The sequence below is a fragment of the Oncorhynchus mykiss genome, chromosome 28 (assembly GCF_057628025.1).
Source record: "Oncorhynchus mykiss isolate SJ-2025 chromosome 28, ASM5762802v1, whole genome shotgun sequence".
Lineage (NCBI taxonomy): Eukaryota > Metazoa > Chordata > Actinopteri > Salmoniformes > Salmonidae > Oncorhynchus > Oncorhynchus mykiss.
In genome coordinates this window covers 8,805,531-8,822,333 of record NC_143049.1, presented here as the reverse complement: position 1 = coordinate 8,822,333, position 16,803 = coordinate 8,805,531, and the positions used below count along the sequence as shown (strand labels likewise).

Genomic DNA, 16,803 nt, shown 5'->3' with positions numbered 1-16,803 from the left:
TGTGATTTGCCACATTGAATGTCATTGTCTGGAAGAGGAACCAGACAATACTTTCTCTCTCTCTCTCTCTCTCTCTCTCTCTCTCTCTCTCTCGCTCTTCCCCCTCTCTTCTCCCACGGGTTCTTCATGAGCATAGTTAACTCTTTAAAGTCGTCCAGGAATGCTTGTGACCCATGAGCTCTATCTTTCTATGCATCTTATATAAGATAGACCTGACAGATAGCTAGTAGATTCAGATTCAGCACAATTACAGTTAACAGGAGCACTCTGTGCATGTTGTCTGGCTGATAGCAGGTTTTATTGATTGGCTTGGCCAGCGCCACGTATCTAAAGGGCCCTCATCTGCAGTGGAGAACTTACCCTGGAGGCACAGAAGTCTCTTTGAAGTTTCTCACTCAAGTTTCTGGCGAAGTTTCTCTTTTTCATTCAGTAGCCTTGAGCTTCACTGCAGGGGGAGTTCAGCTGTAGTTTAGATCTTCACATCAGTTTGATTTTGCTCATCTTATCTCTTCAGAGAAAATGGCAATGGTATTTTGTGCATCCCAGAGCTCCAATATTTGTATTGTAGATCTTGTTTTGTAACAGGGATTGGGGAAGAGGGCGTTTTCTTGTTTGGCATCTACAGTGATGTGTCCAGTATAGCAAATGATGTCTTGTGAAATATACAATGGGTTGTTGCACAGTGGCTAAGACATGAGAATCGCACAATAGATTTCATGTGCAGGGTGAAATGTAACTTGAGATAGTCAGCAGTCTCTCAACATGGGATCTGTGTATTTCAATTGCAATCCTTAGCCTTTTCAAAACTACCAATGTGGTTTTGATTAAACGTGAAATATTCCTTTATAGAACTTCTGTAAAAGCAGTGAAGATCATTCTACCCTTTCTGTTACCCCTCTCTCTCTCTCTCTCTCTCTCTCTCTCGCTCTCTCTCTCTCTCTCTCTCTCTCTCTCTCTCACACTCACTCTCACTCTCACTCTCTCTCTCTCTCTCTCTCTCTCTCTCTCTCTCTCTCTCTCTCTCTCTCTCACTCTCTCTCTCACTCTCTCTCTCTCTTTCTCTCTCTCTCTCTTTCGTTCTCTCTCTTTCTGAATCTTTCTTACCCCTCTCTCTCTCTCGCCCTCTCCTGTCCCTCCCTCTCCCCCTCCTCATTCCCCTCTCCCCATCCTCCCCCTGTCTTTCCCCTCTCCTCCTCTCCCAGTGCGTCGCGTGCCCCCTCGTTTCTCCATCCTGCCCGCCAACCATGAGATCATGCCTGGCGGCAGCGTCAACATCACCTGTGTGGCAGTGGGCTCGCCCATGCCCTATGTCAAATGGATGCTGGGTATTGAGGACCTGACCCCGGAAGACGAGATGCCGGTGGGACGCAATGTTTTGGAGCTCAACGGAGTGAGAGAGTCGGCCAACTACACCTGCGTGGCCATGAGCAGTCTGGGGATTATAGAGGCCACCGCACAGGTGTCAGTTAAGAGTAAGGGACATCCTTTAGTTTTCTAACTGTGCTTCCACTGTGTCCCGCTCGCTGGCTTTCTTCTCTCCCATTAAAACATATCTGCCCCTAACAGCCACATTAAACATTTATATTAGATAGTTAGGGCCACCTATGATCTCGCAGGTGTCCGCCAAGAGTAAGGGACACTAGTCTCCCCCTATCTGCCTTAAGACATTATTAAAGACAGTTTAAAAAATATCTGCTTCTACCGTCACAGCTCTTCCCAAGCCTCCCGGTACCCCCATCGTCACAGAGACGACCGCCACCAGCGTTACCATCACCTGGGACTCCGGTAACCCCGACCCAGTGTCCTATTACATCATCCAGTACCGGGCCAAGACCCCGGACAGCAAGTATGAGGCGGTGGACGGTATCACCACCACCAGGTACAGCATCGGAGGGCTCTACCCCAACACGGAGTACGAAGTTAGGGTGTCGGCCTTCAACAGCATCGGCCAGGGCCCCTCGTCCACCCGGGTAGAGGCCAGGACAGGGGAACAGGCCCCGGCTAGCCCCCCCAGGAACGTCCAGGCCAGGATCATCTCCCAGAACACTGTCATGGTCCGCTGGGAAGAACCGGAGGAGCCCAACGGACAGGTAAAATACAATTGAAATGAGTGAATGAATCTGTTGTTTTATTAAGAGAATAAGTAGCAGGGATAATTCACAGTAATCCACTTCTCAAACAATAATGAACGTCTCAGAACACTGAGGTGCAATACGCAATAGTTAGCTAGATAAACATCTATTCCCTGGGCAGTCTAAAAATAACAAGCTGAATAATGGAATCAACATAAACAACAATAATCACAATAACAAGATGAGGGCAATGCATCATAAACAGATAATACAAATGATGCGACATACATATTACAGTTTAAATCACACACTATAATGGTTAGGCTTTAGGTAGAGGTCAGTTGAAAGGTCATCTAGTTATTAAATTATAACGGTCATGTCAACCTTGAAGCTAATGCAATGTTTATCTAGCTCAGCTAGCAACATAGGTCCAATATAATGGAATGTGGATTGATGTCACAATATATAATAGCTTCCAAACACAAACAAACAAACATGGACCAGACATGAGAGGTTAACCACCCTCCTTCACTCTCTCCATCCAGGTGAAAGGTTACCGGGTGTACTACACCATGGACCCATCTCAGCCCATGAGTCTGTGGCAGATCCATAATGTCCAGGACAGCACCATCACCACCATCCAGAGCCTGGTACCCTCTGAGACATACACAGTCAGAGTACTGGCCTTCACCTCTGTGGGAGACGGACCCTTCTCTGACTCCGTCCATGTCAAAGTTCTGCCCGGAGGTGAGTGTGTGTGTGTGTGTGTGTGTGTGTGCGTGCGTAAGTGCGTGCGTGCGTAAGTGTGTGCGTACACTATTTTCTGACCTGGTTCATGTCAAAGTGCTTCAGTAATTTTTAAGGTTAGTCACATAAATATTGCGTAGAGTCTTCCATCTTAGTAAGACTGGTCTGTTTAAATAAAGGATTCATTGAACAGTCTAGAAGCTACTAATTGACTGAATGCTAGAGAGGTGAATTCTAACTCTTGTCCTCTCTCCTGTCCTGTCCCCTGTAGTTCCAGGGCAGCCAGGGAAGTTCAAAGTGGGGAAGGTGACAGACACCAGTATACAGCTCACCTGGGAACCGTCCTACATCAAGGAGGGCATCGTCAACTACGAACTGCTCTACAAACCTGTCAAGTTTGGCAGCCTGGTAAGACTTCTTCTTCCATACGAAGTACATTTCATTAACCTTTTACTGCAGTGGGCTACATCAGGGTCACACAGAGTTGATTCTTGGTAGTCTTGATCAAGTACACCTCACACACATGGTTATTGGCTTCAAAGAAAGAAGACAGCTGTACTATGTCAGATATAGAAATGTAATCAGTTTGGAGTTTGCATCCCAATATTACACTTGATATACATCACAGAAAACTGAAATAGAACAACATTGTTTGACATAGAAACACCAGATTCATCTTTGTTAATTATGAAATTTGTTAATTATGAAATTATGAAATATATTAATAACATTCCAAAGACTGCAGGAAAGAACTACGATTATTACATTGATATAATACACACAGATAATCCAGAGTAATCCATCCCTCCCTTTCTTTCTTTCTTTCTTTTATTTTCTTTCTTTCTTTTTCTTTCTTTTTTTCTTTCTTTCTTTCTTTCTTTCTTTCTTTCTTTCTTTCTTTCTTTCTCTACCCCTTCTCTCTTTATTTTATTCATGTTCTCTCTTCCCCATCTCTCTCTCCAACAGGAGAAGTTGACATTCGGGCCCAGGGCGTCGTACACAGTGGAGGGTCTGAGGGCTAATACAGAGTACTCCTTCTCCCTGGCAGCCATTTCCAACAAAGGCATCGGAGCCTTCACCAACGAGCTGGTCCAGAGGACATCACAAGCCAGTATGTTTTCCTTTGTCACACCTGCAAAGACACACTATGTAACGTTAAAGTGTTCTGCACTCCTGCTGCTTGTAATCCCACACAGCGCCAGAGTCACTGGACCCTGGGAGTCGTCCACACACTTTCTTGTCCTCTCATCCATTCCTTTATCCTGTGCACTCGTCCATCCCCCTTATCCATCTCCTCTGTGTTTCGAGTGAGCCTGACGTCCAGCGCACCAGCATTTTGGTTTTAACTTTCATTTGTCTCACACGGTGAAAAGTCCCAAGCGGACGCCGCTTTCTGTTTTTCCCTCTTCTTTCACTTTCTTCACTCCTTCATACGGTTTCCTTTCCTTCAAAGTTGGTCAAAAGTGGACTTTTTTCTCCAGTTCAGGTCAGCTCACTGTTACAGGTCAAATGTCAATAGTCGTGAGGATATCGTATATGTTTTGCCTTTATTAGAGGTAAGTGTTGGAGGCAGTAATAGTTCTGTATCCTGCCTTAAAGGTAAAATATTCATTTTTAATATTTAATTATGTATTTGTTACCTGGGAAAAATGTACACCTTATGACTTACATAGAACGTACATTCACCAACCGAATCTTTCTACATGCCTTACCTACAAACGGAGGTTAGACCCGTGGGTGGCTGTTGAGGAGACAGCAGGCTGGGGAGTGACTGAATGCCTTTTATTTCATGGAGCAGAATGCATTTCACACTCAGCTTGGCACAGTTAGCGTGCCACTTGGCTTTGGTGCACGTCGTGAATGTTCCCCCAGGCTACTGGTACTAAGACTGCAGCTCAAGTGTCAGACACACATATCCGTCAAAATCCAAAACTACTCCAGTCAAATGCACACTTTTCCCTCTGCACCTTTATTTGGTCAATGTTTCGGTTCAGTGTGATGTGTGGTGTCTCTGGTTGCGTGGTAAGAAGGTCCTGTCTGCTATTAGTCGGAGAGGCGGGTGAGTCTCAAACAGTGCCTGTTTATGTCTTTTATCTTTACTGCTCTTCTGTCATGTGCCTTCACTCTTGTTCTATCTCCTAGTTCCTCTGACGTTGCACGAGGTCAACTTTCATGAAAGTATTTGTTTTTGGTTCCAGTTTCAAACCCTGCTCTCCACCTTCTTCTATGACATTTCAAATCCCCGAACCTCATTTTAAGACATGAGACAGGGCAGTTAAAGAAGCACTAAAAGATATAAAGAGTTTGGCAAAGTTCCAATACAATTATTACATTCCACTGAGGAGGTCAAGGAACTTTTGGTAGCAAGACAGAGGATTAACTGCTGAACTCTATACAGTATCTGTGTCGTTCCACCAATAGACTGACTTTTAGGTAGTGTAATTTGGTAAGAATATATATTTATTTCACCAAATGTTTACATTCTGTCATAAAGAGCACGTTGAAGTTCATCAGTCAGTCAATCAAAGGTTATTTATAAAGCCCTTTTTTACATCAGCCCGATATCACAATGTGCTGTACAGAAACCCAGCCTAAAACCCCCAACAGCAAGCAACGCAGATGTAGAAAAAACAGTTGAAATGAATCCTCCCTATCATTTAATAATTCGAAAGCAGATCATTCAATCAACATTCCTACTAGTCCCAGCCTAGGGGGCATGTTTTAATGAGCTTGGATCCCAGGAAAACAATGAATTTCTAAGTTGGGTCCCAGGCTGAAAAGGTATAAGAACCCTTGACCTGCAGTATAGCTCTGTCCTTATCCAGCCCCACTAAGCTAGTCATAAATAATTGTGCTGCCATTGGTCAGAGCAGACAAGTGAAAGCCTTTCATCCGGTATCAGTTGCATATCCTCCTGGGCGGTAATTAAGTTGTCCACTCTGCATGGATACCCCCTGCCTTCTCCTTTATCTTATTACCTAGCTAACATTATTAATTTCTTTCTTCCGCCATAATGACTTTGTCTTCCGTGTTGGAGCCTTTGTTTCTCTGTTTAGCTGAGTCATGTTTGTTTGTCTTTAGAGGCCTTCTCTTTTAATTTAGTTTTGTATTATTTTCCCTTATAGTTGAGTTTTCCTTGGTTTAGTTTCAATTCCTTTTTCCACCATTTTCTTATATTCTTGTTTTGCTTGGTGTTTTCAACCTCTCTCTGTCACTGTCTCTTTGCTTTCTCTTTCTTCGCTGCGTTCCTTTACTCCCCTGCCCCTGCAAATTTCCTCTTCCTGCCCCTCGTCCAATCAGAGCCATCGGCTGCGCCCCTAGGCGTGTCCTGTGACAGCCCCAGGTCCACCTCCCTGAGGGTAAGTTGGAAACCACCACCCACTGAGACCCAAAATGGCGTGCTGACTGGCTATGAGCTGCGCTACCAGCAAATGGTGTCTGGGGCCAGGGTCGAAGGTCAGGGTCCGGAGGTGAAGGGGCCTCCCATCCCCCCAGAGCAGGGGCAAGTGGTGTTGGAGGGGCTAGAAAAGTGGACCTGGTATCGTGTTATCCTGGCAGCTTTCACTACTGAGGGGTCCGGACCGGAGAGCCCGGCACTGCTCTGCCGCACGGACGACGACGGTGAGTGTGTGTGTGTGTGTGTGTGTGTGTGTGTGTGTGTGTGTACATTGATCAACTGATCAATGTATTGATAGAGTAATTATATGTTGTGTGTAGATGATGGCGCTGGAGGAGATGGCAGCCGTTTTACGATCACCTAACCAATTGTGCTTTTGTGTGTGTTTTTTCGTGTTATTTGTAACTTATTTTGTACATAATGTTTCTGCCACTGCGTCATATGACCTAAAAGATCTTCTAGATATCAGGACAGCGATTACTCACCCCATACTGGAGGAATACTTTTTCTTTAACAAGTCGGACGGGAAGGATTTCCTTCAGACGCCCGACAAGGCCCTCATCCCTATCATTCGCTGGAGAAAGAGACGGAGGTAATCGAGGACAAAGGTCTGGGTGCCTTGTAAAGAACCGACGGATAATCTCCCTTCACAATCAACAGAAAATAAAATAGACAAACTACGATTACGTATATCCTACCAACAGGACATTAAAAACTGTAATATCTTATGTTTCACAGAGTCGTGGCTGAACGACGACATGAATAACATACAGCTGGCGGGTTTTAAGCTTTTTGGCAGGATAGAACAACGGCCTCTGATAACCGGTGGCGGTCTATGTGTATTTGAAAACAACAGCTGGTGCACGAAATCTAAGGAAGTCTCGAGGTTTTGCTCGCCTGAGGTAGAGTATCTCATGATAAGCTGTATTTACCGTGAGAGTTTTCATGTATATTCTTCGTAGCTGTCTATTTACCACCAGAAACCGATACTGGCACTAAGACCGCACTCAATGAGCTGTATACAGGCATAATCCTCCTGATTCCTGCGTACAAGCAAAAACACCAGGAAGCACCAGTAACTTGGTCAATAAGAAAGTGGTCAGATGAAGCCGATGCTAAGCTACAGTACTGTTTTGCTAGCACAGACTGGAATATGTTCCAGGATTCTTCCGATGGCATTGAGGAGTACACCACATCAGTCACTGGCTTCATCAATGAGTGCGTCGATGACGTCGTCCCCACAGTGACCGTACATACCAAGGATTACAGGCAACATTTGCACTGAGCTACAGGGTAGAGCTGCCGCTTTCAAGGAGTGGAACTCTAACCCGGAACCTTATAAGAAATCCCGCTATGCCCTCAGACAAACCATCAAACAGGCAAATCGTCAATACACTACTGAGATTGAATCGTACTACACAGGCTCTGACGCTCGTCGGATGTGGCAGGGCTTGCAAACTATTACAGGCTACAAGGGGTAGCACAGCTGCGAGCTGCCCAGTGACACAAGCATACCAGATAAGCGAAATTACTTCTATTCTCGCTTCAAGGCAAGTAACACTGAAACTTGCATGAGACCATCAGCTGTTCCGGATGACTGTGTAATCACGCTCTCCATAGCCAATGTGAGTAAGACCTTTAAACAGGTCAACATTCAAAAGACCGCAGGGCCAGATGGTTACCAGGATGTGTACTCCGAGCATGCGCTGACCAACTGGCAAGTGTCTTCACTGATATTTTCAACCTGTCCCTGACTGAGTCTGTAATACCAAAATGTTTCAACAGACCACCATAGTCCCTGTGCCCACGAACACTAAGGCAACCTGCCTAAATGACTACCGACCCGTAGCACTCACGTCTGTAATCATGAAGTGCTTTGAAAGACTGGTCATGGCTCACATCCACACCATTATACCAGAAACCCTGGACTCACTCTAATTTGCATACCGCCCCAAGAGATCCATAGATGATGCAATCTCTATTGCACTCAATACTGCCCTTTCCCACCTGGACAAAAGGAACACCTATGTGAGAATACTATTCATTGACTACAGCTCAGCGTTCAACACCATAGTGCCCTCAAAGCTCATCACCAAGCTAAGGACCCTGGTACTAAACACCTCCCTCTGCAACTGGATCCTGGACTTCCTGATGGGCCGCCCCCAGGTGGTAAGGGTAAGTAACAACACATTTGCCACGCTGATCCTCAACACGGGGGCCCCTCAGGGGTACGTGCTTAGTCCTCTCCTGTACTCCCTGCAACCCATGATTGCGTGGCCAAGCACGACTCCAACACCATCATTAAGTCCGCCGACAACACAACGGTGGTAGGCCTGATCACCGACAATGAAGAGACAGCCTATAGGGAGGAGATCACACTGACAGTGTGGTGCCGCGACAACCACCTCTCCCTCAATGTGATCAAGAAAAAATATGTGATTGTGGACTACAGGGAAAGGAGGGCCGAACACGCCCCCATTCTCATCGACAGTACTGTAGTAGAGCAGGTCGAGAGCTTCAAGTTCCTTGCCGTCCACATCACCAACAAACTATCATGGTCCAAACACACCAAGACAGTCATAAAGAGGGCATGACAACGTCTATTCCAACTCAGGAGACTGAAAAGATCCTCAAAATGTTCGACAGCTGCAGCTGCAGTCCCCTAACTGTTTGCACCACCGCTCGGCATCTGACCACAAGGCACTACAGAGGGTAGTACGTACGGCGCAGTACATCACTGGGCCAAGCTTCCTGACATCCAGAACCCATATACCAGGCGGTGTCAGAGGAAGGCCCTGAAAATTGTCAAAGACTCCAGTCACCCAAGTCATAGACTGTTCTCTCTGCTACCACATGGCAAGTGGTACCAAGTCTGGGTCCAAAAGGCTTCTTAACAGCTTCTACCCCCAAGCCATAAGACTCCTGAACAGCTACTTAAAGGGTTACCCAGACCCCTCTTTTACCCTGCTGCTGCTCTCTGTTTATTATGTATGCATAGTCACTACCGTACACTACCGTTCAAAAGTTTGGGTTCACTTAGAAATGTCCTTGTTTTTGAAAGAAAAGCACATTTTGTTGGTCCATTAAAATAACATAATATTGATCAGAAATACAGTGTAGACATTGTTAATGTTGTAAATGACTATTGTAGCTGGAAATGGCAGATTTTTTTATGGAATATCTACATAGGCGTACAAAGCCCAATTATCAGCAACCATCACTCCTGTGTTCCAATGGCACATTGTGTTAGCTAATCCAAGTTTATCATTTTAAAAGGCTAATTGATCATTAGAGAACCATTTTGCAATTATGTTAGCACAGCTAAAAACTGTCCTGATTATTAAAGAAGCAATAAAACTGGCCTTCTTTAGACTAGTTGAGTATCTGGAGCATCAGCATTTGTGGGTTCGATTACAGGATCAAAATGGCTAGAAACAAAGACCTTTCTTCTGAAACTCGTCAGTCTATTCTTGTTCTGAGAAATTTAGGCTATTCCATGCGAGAAATTGCCAAGAAACTGAAGAACTCGTACAACGCTGTGTACTACACCCTAAAACAGAAAAGCCCAAACTGGCCCTAACCAGAATAGAAAGAGGAGTGGGAGGCCCCGGTGCACAACTGAGCAAGAGGACAAGTACATTAGAGTGTCTAGTTTGAGAAACAGACTCACAAGTCCTCAACTGGCAGCTTCATTAAATAGTACCCTCAAAACACCAGTCTCAACGTCAACAGTGAAGAGGAGACTCGGGGATTCTGGCCTTCAAGTCACTTTTACTTTATATTTTTTACTTATGTGTTTTTTTCTACCTAACACTTGTTTTTCTTAGAACTTTTTAAAGCATTGTTGGTTAAGGGCTTTTAAGTAAGCATTTCACTCTAAGGTTGTATTCGGCGCATGTGACAAATACAATTGGATTTGTGTGTGTTCCTCAGTCCCGGGTGCGGCCCCTCGGCAGGTGGAGGTCCAGCCCTTCAACTCCACGGCCCTCAGGGTCACCTGGCGATCTGTGTTGGCAAGGCAACGCCAAGGCCAGATCCGTGGTTACCAGGTGCACTATGCTCACGTGGAGAGCGGCTCATCACGCACCCTTCCCCGGATCAAAGACCTGCTATTGGACGACAGCCAGGTGATGTCATCACTAATCTTACTATTACTATCTTTAAAATATTTAATTGGAGTATCTTCGCAACAGTGAAGTGCACACTTAAAAGGATAACGTACACCTTTGCCAGCTGTCACACCTCTGCAGATCACGTCAGGTTTGTAGCGCTAAAGTGAAGCAAATTGTTCGCCTTACATTTATCTCACTTTGAGACTTTGTAGTTAAAATGACTTCCCCCTACGCTCTTATTTCCTCCTCCTATATCTAATCTCCTCTCTTGACTCATTCACTCCTCTCTCTCTCTCTCTTCCCTCTCTTTCTCTCCCCTCCGCGTCTTCCCGTGGGATCAGTTTGTGGAGGATGACTTTACTGAATACGTGAGTATGGCTCATTCTGTCAGTATTAAACTGAACCTTATGTGGTATGTTGCATAAGGAAGTTATGAAACCCTCATTAGGAGATGCCTTGTATCTGAGAGACAGCCAGTTTGTAACATGTCTCTATGTGAAAGTAATAGGGCAGAGTAAGTTCATGCTCATTGATGTTTTAGTGGAGATAGGACAAGAAGAAAGGAAGGGGTAGGCAGGAACGGAGACGGGAGGGAAGAAGAGAGAGAGAGGTTTTATAGAGGTTTAGCTGAAAAGTGTGTGTGTGTGTGTTACCCTGTAGGAGATGATTGTGGGGGGTCTTAAGCCAGAGACCTCTTACTCTGTGTCTGTGGCTGCTTACACCACTAAAGGGGACGGAACACACAGTAAAGCCAGGGTGGTGCAGACACTGGGGATTGGTGAGCATCACACACACACTCAAAAAAGGATGAGATCACTTAAAAATGCACACACCCATAATACACACACAATACACCCAGGCTACAATAGCATATTACACATATTATACAGTATATTCATGTATTAAACGTACAATGCCTAACTGACATGTTTGTGCCTGTCCTTCCTGCTCTTGTCTGCAGTGCCTGGTGCCCCCTCCCTGTCAGTGCGTCCGGGATCTGAGTCCTCCGTGGTGGTGAGATGGGGGCCCCCTTCAAGGGGGTCAGACTCAGGTTCAGGTGCCAAAGGGTCTGAAATTCAGATCCAGGGTTACCGGCTACAGTTTGGGCTGAAGAATGCCACTCCGGACACTATAGTGGAGTTTTCGTCCAGGGAGCGAATGTACACGCTCACAGACGTAATTCCAGGTTTGACCTATGTCGTTACTCTTTCTGCCAAAAGCCGGTCGGGGTATGGAGATGAGTCGTGGGAGGAACTCGAGATGCCCGAGTACCCACCCAGGGGGTACCCCCAAATCTTGGAATCCATTAATGCCACCTGCTGTTCACTCCAGTTCTCCTGGCTACCCCCTGTGCCAAGCGAGCGAAACGGCGTGATCACTGAATACACAGTAGCTTACCGGGAAGAGGGGGGTCTTGACCCTATGGGCATTGACCCTCTCGGTCCTCCTCGCCAGATCACGCTCCCAGCCAGTGAGTCCAGCTACACCATCCTGGGCCTGAATCACAGCACTGGGTACGAGGTGCAGATGTGTGCTCACACCAGCGTAGGTCCCGGCCCCTTCAGTCCCCCGCTGCTGTATCGCACAATGACTTTCGAGACAGGTAGGGCTGGCCTGGGGCCTGTGCACAGGGCTCAGGAGAAACCCCCTTATTCACTCTAAGCACTGGTCTAGAGTCATAGTTGTCTGCCTTAATCTGAACCTTGAATATCATAGTCCAAAATGCAAAGCTGACTCTGGGCCAGTTCTAAGGAGTGACTTTCATCCACAGAGTGGTTGAAAACTACAAAGTCCACTGGAAAATCCCAGTCTCCTCCAACCACCCACACCCACCACCTCCTCCCTCACCTACCCCTCACCTCCAAGGAAAATGGACTGAATGCCACAGGAATGAATGTATGGAGAACACTCTCACACACCCACAGGTAAAAGTCAGCAGAAAAGCCGGGTTGGTTGTGAACTGTGAGGTAAGTGTTGAGTCTTGGCTCATTGGCTGAACGAGGCTTTAGTTTAGACACATGGTTGGTATCTAAAGGTAAGCTTTTACATCAGTCAATCCCTCACCTCCTTTTGGATTGACTGAACCTATTCCAACCTTTGTTGACATGTCGTTGGTGTGTTTTTTAACCCTAACACTCCCAGCAGGCACTAAACCACTAAACACACACATTCTTCAGTTCTGTTTCTCACCCTCCACTCCTCATTCTGATCAATCAATCCACCTCTTCACCTCCTCCTCCTCCAAACCTTCATCTATCGTTCCCACTAACTTGAATTCAGATCAGTCTAAAGACATGCTTCTACCCCGTCACTCACACAGACACCCACTCACAGGTCTACAGGGTGGAAACGGAGGAGTGGAGAGGTTGATTGGCACAGGGCAGTCTAGATTGACCCTGCCTTGACTGTGTCTATATGTATCTTACAGGAGAATGATGTGCGTCTAACCTCCCCTCATTCCCTTCACAGCGACCCCATAACCCTTTGAGAATATAGTTATTTCGAAGTTACATATTCTGTGTGTTCTGTTCTGGGAAATCTACCAGAGCGAATTAGGCTAGAATGAGATAAAGTAGGATTAGGCAGATGATGTCGTAGTAAAGAGGAAGTACAGTGCACACAGGAGCCAACGGTTCTTATCTCTTCTATTCTTCAATTCTATTCACTCTTAGTTGGTACCCAGTGCCCATATACATACTTCCTAAAGAATGTTGAGATGTATGACATCACTGTCGTGTCCTTCTTCATCTTATTTTAGGAATTGGGATCCTTTGTTATAGAACCTACTAGAATGGGTTGGTAGCCTCTCCACAAAGGGTTGTGGACCGTTGAGACATGTGAATAGGGCGGACTACACCTCAACTGATCATTTGTCTGTTCTCCATCTTCCAATCAGATGTCCCGAGGAACTTCTCAGTGAACCTGGCGACCAAGACGAGTGTTCTGCTGACCTGGGAGTTCCCCGACAGCCCCTACCCATACCACTTTACTGTGAGTGTGCGCGTGTGTGCGTGCGTGTGCATGCATGCATAAACATCTGTTTGTGTGTGTGTGTGTCTGTGTGCATGTGTGCGTAAACACAATTGTGCGTGCATGAGTGTGTATGTCGCTGCGTGTGTATATAACGTATGTACAGTATGATCTTAGCCGTAAAATACCCCTATCCCATTCCTCCCAGGTGGAGTATAATCATCAGAAGATGGAGGTGGATGCCAGGCTGAGGAAAGCAGTGATCCCCAACCTGCAGCCCGATACCGACTATGACTTCAAGATCACCTCCCCCGAGGGCAACATGGGCCGGCTGAGGCACCGCATCCTAGCCAAGACGTCTCCACTAATCGGCATCCGTCGTCCGGAGATAGACCACACCCGGGACACGGAGACCACCATCACCATCATTCTGCCTTCACTGGAGAACCGCAGCCCTGTCAAGTAAAGGCCTACCTGGATTTCTATCTATATCTAACTGATTTTAATGGTGTTTAGAATTTGCAATATTTTCTGATGTCCTGTGTGTTGGTTGTGTCTCCCTCTAGGAACATTTATGTGGTGGTAGTTCCACTGAGGAGGGCAAGGGGGGTCATCAGGCATCTCAAGAGCCCAGACGAGATGGACCTGGAGGAGGTGAGAGCTATGGCAACCCATTTGGGAACACACGACATGGCTGGTCCTCTCTCTGAGAACCTTTGCTCTTTTAGATTTGGTTTCTTAATGTTTACATAAAAAAATTTAAAAAAACGTATCAATAACATCCATCTCTCTTTCTCTTCCTCTCCTTCCCAGTTGTTGGACATCAGTCAAAGACAGAGGGACTCTAGACAGCAAAAACAGGTTGACCTGCGTCGAGCCTACATCACTGCCCGCTTCACCCCTGATACCCTGCCAGCCTTCTTCACTTTGGGGGACCAGCTGGACTACGGAGGCTTTGAGAACCGCGCTCTAGAACCGGGACAGGAGTACGTGTTCTTCATCCTGGCAGAACTCAACGGCACCACAGGGGTACGGGGAAATCCAATGAGGATTTTTTTGGTTTGTTTTGTTTTTGTGTGATTGCATATAGGTATTGTAGGACAGTGTGTATCTCTCTCACATAGTCACGTCTTCTCCCTCATTCTCAAAAGACAAGCTACTTTGGCATGGCCATGAACAACACTGTTAAGGCAATGAAATATACAGTACATCACTCGACGAATGGAGAATGAAAAGGCAATAATGTTCATTTCCCCTCGTGCGATATGTATTCCTCAATGTGCTCTGTTTGTGTATTGTAGAAGATGTACGGAGCCAGCCCCTACACAGACCCAGTGATAGCCCCCGACTCAGACCCCCAGCCCCTGGACGCGGGGGACGGTCTGATCTGGGTGGTGGGACCCGTCCTGGCCGTGGTCTTCATCATCTGCATCGTCATCGCCATCCTGCTCTACAAGAAGTGAGTGAGACCCGGGGAGGGAGCACTGAACTTACACAGGGGTTGTATATCTAACAAGTATAACACACTCAAATCAGCTTGCTTGCTTTGCTATAACCAGCAAACATGACAATATGCTATTCGTCTCTAACATTCTAACGCGCTATACCTCGCTAACACATACGGTATGGTTCTATCACATGGCAGCCATTGAAATGTGTCTGTTTCAACTTACACAGTATACTGGCATATTAACAGGCATAGAAACAAGGGACAAGATTGTAAGGGCAGCTAGACTGACCCAGCCAAAGAGATGTGTCATCCTTAGTAACCCAGCCATCAAGCTTTTGAATACAAATGTATCACATTCCTCTTTTCATTATTCACTCCCTCGCTCGCTCCTGTTTCGGAAGCAGCAAGCCAGACAGGTGAGTGTCGGCCATACTAATTACTTGGTATATTGTGTTGGTGACATATTTAGATCTCTAAGGACAAATGATACAGTGTCAATTCAAATGCCTAATTGGCAGTGCAGCAATTTATAGAAATAATACAGTCTAAAGTATTTAAAACTTGTGTTCATTGAACCAATATATTGTGGTGAATACTGTTAGGTCAGTCATGACCTCTAACGCCTCTACTCTCTCTGGTCTGTCTCTTGTCTGGTGATTGTCCTGTTGTGTTCCGTCTCCCTGGTCCCTGAGCAGTAAGAGGAAGGACTCTGAGCCAGGCACCAAGAGCCTTCTGGGTAACGCTGAGATGATGGCCCACCACCCCACAGACCCCGTCGAGATGAGACGCATCAACTTCCAGACCCCTGGTATGCACAGACAAACGCATGCACACATGCACACACACACACACACACACACACACACATTTTTCGATAGCACATTTGTTCTTGATAAAAGAAAGAAAAGTTGCTGAATTTATATGGTGGGAGGAACTGCAATAAAGAACAAAGTGCATTTCAAGTGTAGAAAGTTACCACAGAAAACACACCACACAGGGTCAGGTTTTATAACCCTCTGAAGCTTCCACCAGGGTTTCATTTCCTTCTGAGATCAAAATGGCTGTCCTCCAGGTTAGTACAGTTAAGATGAGTCATCGTCCGTGAGTCATACCTGTGCAACGGGCGGCACGGCACTCTGCCCAAACACTGTAACCGTCTCAGTGTCTGCCCGACCGCCCACAGTCCCACCTGGCAGGCGCTAGATAGCCATGCCAGAGAGGACAGAGGTGTCACCACTGTCAGAACTGAAAAACACTTACATGACCTATTTGTTCTTGAAAAGATGAAAGGTGAGAGTTAAAGTTATTTTTAGCTAATAGAATTATATTTCTGTCTAGAATGCGTGGTGTAGATCTTCCGCTTTTCCTAGCGTGGCCAGACAAGGCAGACCCACTCCGCCTCCACACCCTCTGTGAGTCCCACCTCCAGCTGCCCTGGTGTTAAATCCCCCAGGCTACGCCTCCGCCACTTCCTGTTACCCTCTGTACTACGAGATACTGCTTCCCCCTCACAGAAGGAACTTAGATGAGAATGAGGAGGATGTTATTGTGTAAAATATACAGTATATTGTATAATTAGGTTATTTGTGGCAATATTAACATTATTCATGCCACACAGGTGTTGTTCAATGTAATTCATCCGTTTGATATTTGCTTTAACAGATTGTTTTCTTACAATTAGGCCTATAGTTTGCAACACTGCTCATGGTGCATGATGATATTGAATGATATTGTATAGCACTCTCCCCTACATCTGACAGTGTTTTACATTGTATGGGGGCTAACACTCGACCTCCACACCATTACCACCCACTGTGTGCGTGGAGATACTCAGGGTGCCGTTCGGCCTAATTAACACTCTGTCTTTTTTTTTTCTCTGAATCATCGCTTGCGCTCCTAATCGCTCAGAAAAGTAATTTCCATATCAAAGGAAAACATTTCCAAACCAACCGAATCGCAGACTTTGTATCTTTTAAGTGGATTAATATTGATTCTCCATTGTGCTATTCGTGTAATATGCATTTTTTTTTTTACTCTGTAATTGTATTTTGCCAT

At 45.9% G+C, this 16,803-nt stretch overlaps 1 protein-coding gene across 1 annotated transcript in view; it reads left to right on the top strand.

Annotated features, from left to right (window-relative positions):
• Nucleotides 1-16,803, top strand: part of LOC110508438 (receptor-type tyrosine-protein phosphatase S) — a 102,494-nt gene that overhangs the window by 67,554 nt on the left and 18,137 nt on the right. The window contains exons 9-25 of the mRNA XM_090225701.1: nucleotides 1,203-1,472; nucleotides 1,711-2,090; nucleotides 2,618-2,819; nucleotides 3,091-3,227; nucleotides 3,786-3,930; nucleotides 6,120-6,440; nucleotides 10,150-10,343; nucleotides 10,670-10,696; nucleotides 10,989-11,106; nucleotides 11,290-11,931; nucleotides 13,225-13,319; nucleotides 13,507-13,760; nucleotides 13,865-13,952; nucleotides 14,112-14,327; nucleotides 14,600-14,757; nucleotides 15,150-15,164; nucleotides 15,444-15,556. Of these exons, the coding sequence (XP_090081827.1) occupies nucleotides 1,203-1,472; nucleotides 1,711-2,090; nucleotides 2,618-2,819; nucleotides 3,091-3,227; nucleotides 3,786-3,930; nucleotides 6,120-6,440; nucleotides 10,150-10,343; nucleotides 10,670-10,696; nucleotides 10,989-11,106; nucleotides 11,290-11,931; nucleotides 13,225-13,319; nucleotides 13,507-13,760; nucleotides 13,865-13,952; nucleotides 14,112-14,327; nucleotides 14,600-14,757; nucleotides 15,150-15,164; nucleotides 15,444-15,556 (3,375 nt within the window). The remainder of the gene's footprint in view (nucleotides 1-1,202; nucleotides 1,473-1,710; nucleotides 2,091-2,617; nucleotides 2,820-3,090; nucleotides 3,228-3,785; nucleotides 3,931-6,119; nucleotides 6,441-10,149; nucleotides 10,344-10,669; nucleotides 10,697-10,988; nucleotides 11,107-11,289; nucleotides 11,932-13,224; nucleotides 13,320-13,506; nucleotides 13,761-13,864; nucleotides 13,953-14,111; nucleotides 14,328-14,599; nucleotides 14,758-15,149; nucleotides 15,165-15,443; nucleotides 15,557-16,803) is intronic.